The sequence below is a fragment of the Poecilia reticulata genome, linkage group LG17 (genome assembly GCF_000633615.1).
Source record: "Poecilia reticulata strain Guanapo linkage group LG17, Guppy_female_1.0+MT, whole genome shotgun sequence".
Taxonomy (NCBI): domain Eukaryota; kingdom Metazoa; phylum Chordata; class Actinopteri; order Cyprinodontiformes; family Poeciliidae; genus Poecilia; species Poecilia reticulata.
This window is the reverse complement of record NC_024347.1, coordinates 11,903,539-11,906,243: the sequence shown is the minus strand read 5'-3', so window position 1 is coordinate 11,906,243 and position 2,705 is coordinate 11,903,539. Positions and strand designations below refer to the sequence as shown.

The 2,705-nt window shown below is 49.9% G+C and overlaps 1 protein-coding gene across 1 annotated transcript in view; it reads left to right on the top strand.

The window, feature by feature from the left end:
• Positions 1 to 2,705, top strand: part of chd7 (chromodomain helicase DNA binding protein 7) — a 95,062-nt gene that overhangs the window by 83,816 nt on the left and 8,541 nt on the right. Inside the window, exons 32-35 of the mRNA XM_008433709.2 lie at positions 622 to 856; positions 937 to 1,120; positions 1,189 to 2,292; positions 2,542 to 2,702. Of these exons, the coding sequence (XP_008431931.1) occupies positions 622 to 856; positions 937 to 1,120; positions 1,189 to 2,292; positions 2,542 to 2,702 (1,684 nt within the window). The remainder of the gene's footprint in view (positions 1 to 621; positions 857 to 936; positions 1,121 to 1,188; positions 2,293 to 2,541; positions 2,703 to 2,705) is intronic.

Genomic DNA, 2,705 nt, shown 5'->3' with positions numbered 1-2,705 from the left:
TTTATGCCCTTTTTTTATCTTTTATTGCAACATTTTTACAGATAAATAACTTCATCACATTAGTTGCAAAACATATATTCTATATTTATTATCAATGTTTTTTATACTGTTTTTGGAGTAATGAGAACCACAATTATGGACCGRCTTCTGCTGAAAAGCAAATCAAGCATCTGAAATGATAAAACAAAAAAATAAATAAATAAAAAAACACAAATAAAAAAAACTTGTACCAATGAAATCTGCTAAACTTTTTCTGTTTTCTACCAAAAAAAACTATTTTGTTCAGTTCAATAAAAATTTWGCTTTTTTTTTAAGCTCAATATTGAGCAAATAAAATAAAAACAGGGCCAAAAAGTTTGTTTTTATATTTTATAGAAATATAACATTTTTGTGGTCACACATGCTTCCAACATAAGGATTTTGGCCCTTATGGCAAAAAAATTGGACACCACTGGGTTAAATTAATTAAGCCAATACTGAGTCTTTCTAGTTGAATGTATTGGTTCGTRTCGTCTAAAAGACGGTTTACGTTTTAAATGATGTCGACTCCCTGCAGTCAGAAACATCCTAACAAACAATCTTGCCTCTTCTTTCCGTCCAGGACCGCGTGATGATCAACAGGCTGGATAACATCTGCGAGGCTGTCCTGAAGGGCAAGTGGCCCGTCAACAGACGGCATGTCTTCGACTTCCCTGGCAACCTCTTGCCGGGTCACGGCTCCGCGGCAACTGCGGCTGCCGTAGCCATGGTGAGCGAGAGCCCGCTGCAGAGACGGAGCCTGGCCGAGCTGACGATAGCCGGCATCCACACGCCGTACAGCGGGAGCGAAGACAAGACGCTGTCTCCGCAGGTTCATGTGAGTGTTGATGCGAGACACACCCTGAGTTTGGCAGGTTGCTTCTGTTGATCGCTAAACGTCGCAAGTGTTGTGTTCAGGACGACGCGCTGAGCCTGACGGTGCCTCGACAGAGGAGGAGGAGAAGGAAAAAGATCGAGATCGAGGCAGAGAGAGCGGCGAAGAGGCGAAACCTGATGGAGATGGTGGCTCAGCTRAGGGAAAGCCACGCCGCCGCAGAGTCTCAGAACCAGGCCATCGACCTCACTAAGGTGCTCACAGGAAGTCCTTRTTCAGTCTCCTTGCAAGCTGCTGGACGGTTTCATGGCGACTTACAGAAACTCTCCCATCAGGGCGTGCACCACCACCACAAGTCTTCTCCGTCATTGGCCGGCTTCCCCAGTGCCTTGATGACAAACCCTTCCCTCAAGGCCCAGATGGATCTGCTTCAGCAAGTCCCACCTTCCGGACACAGAGCCAACGGTTCGTTGGACGCCGACCTGCCCATCACGAAGAGGAGGCGGGGCCGCAGGAAAAATGTGGAGGGCCTGNCCGCATCGAGCTGCTGCGCCGCATCCGAGAGCAGGTCCTCCCTCACCCACTGCTGTCCGAGCGCCTCAAGCTCTGCCAGCCGTCTCCGGACCTGCCCGAGTGGTGGGAGTGCGGGCGCCACGACCGTGACCTCCTCCTGGGGGCTTCGAAGCACGGCGTCAGCCGTACGGATTATCAYATCCTCAACGATCCCACCTTGGGCTTCCTGGAGGCCCACCAGCGCTTCACCACTCAGCGAGGCTCCGGTGGCATCGGCTCTCTTGGAGAACTCGGCAAAGTCGGAATGGGGATCGCAGAAGCKGCCTCTGCGCCCCTTCTCACGGCTGCAGAGCTGGAGAGTGCYGCTGCCGCTGCCAAAATGGCCGTGGACGCAGCTAAAGAGGAGGAAGAAGGGAAGGCTGTAAAGATGGAAGAAGAGAAAACAGAAGTGGAGGTAAAAATGGAAACGGAGGAGGAAGATTCCAGCAACATTCCATGTATGAAGACTGAACCCCTTGAGCAAAAGGGAAACCAGGATGATGCTGATGAAGGGAAAGAGGAGGCAGCCGCTTCACCCATGAAGGTCAAAGCTGAAGACGTTTTGCCAAAAGTTGAGAAAGACGACGAAGCGAAACCAGAAAGTCAGAGGACAAATGACCAAGATTACAACATGACAGAAGAGAAGAGCATCGCAAGCCCTGAATATCACCTTGGCAACGAGAAAGACGTTGGTGCTGAGCTCCCAGAGTTCTCTGCTGAAGCACAACTTGGCCCCAAGACTGCAGAGGAGGAAGACTGCGAGGAGAAGGAGACTTCCGAGTGTCTTAAATCTCCAAAGTCTGCCGAAACCGAGAAAAGCCCAGAGGAAGAGGAGGAGGAGAGGCTGGATGAAGATGACAAATCGGAGAAGTCCTCTCAGGCTGAAGGTACTTCGACATCCTTTATTTGCTTTTATTTTGCTGCTTTTCTTTTCCCCCACCGCCCCATCTCTCTTCTGACCCCAACACCCAGCTACYGGCCTATTTCTGGTGTTTCCCCTTGTGACTCGTCAGTGTCTTAATGAGCATCAGCTCCAAGAAAAGRGAATAAAATGAGTTTGGATCCCTTGATAACAATTTAAAAGATCTTTTTTTAAATGAAGGCTTCGGAATGTGACTTTGTTTCTCTCCTCGCAGCGAGCGCAGGGCAGAAGAACTTCGACGAGGAGAGCATCGCTTCTCTGAGCGCGTCCGTACGGGACGAGACCCGAGACGAGTTCTGTCCCGATGACCTGCAGGAAACGTCTGTGCTGCACACCCTGCAGGACCGCTCCTACGCTTTCTCTTTCTGGCCTAAGGTA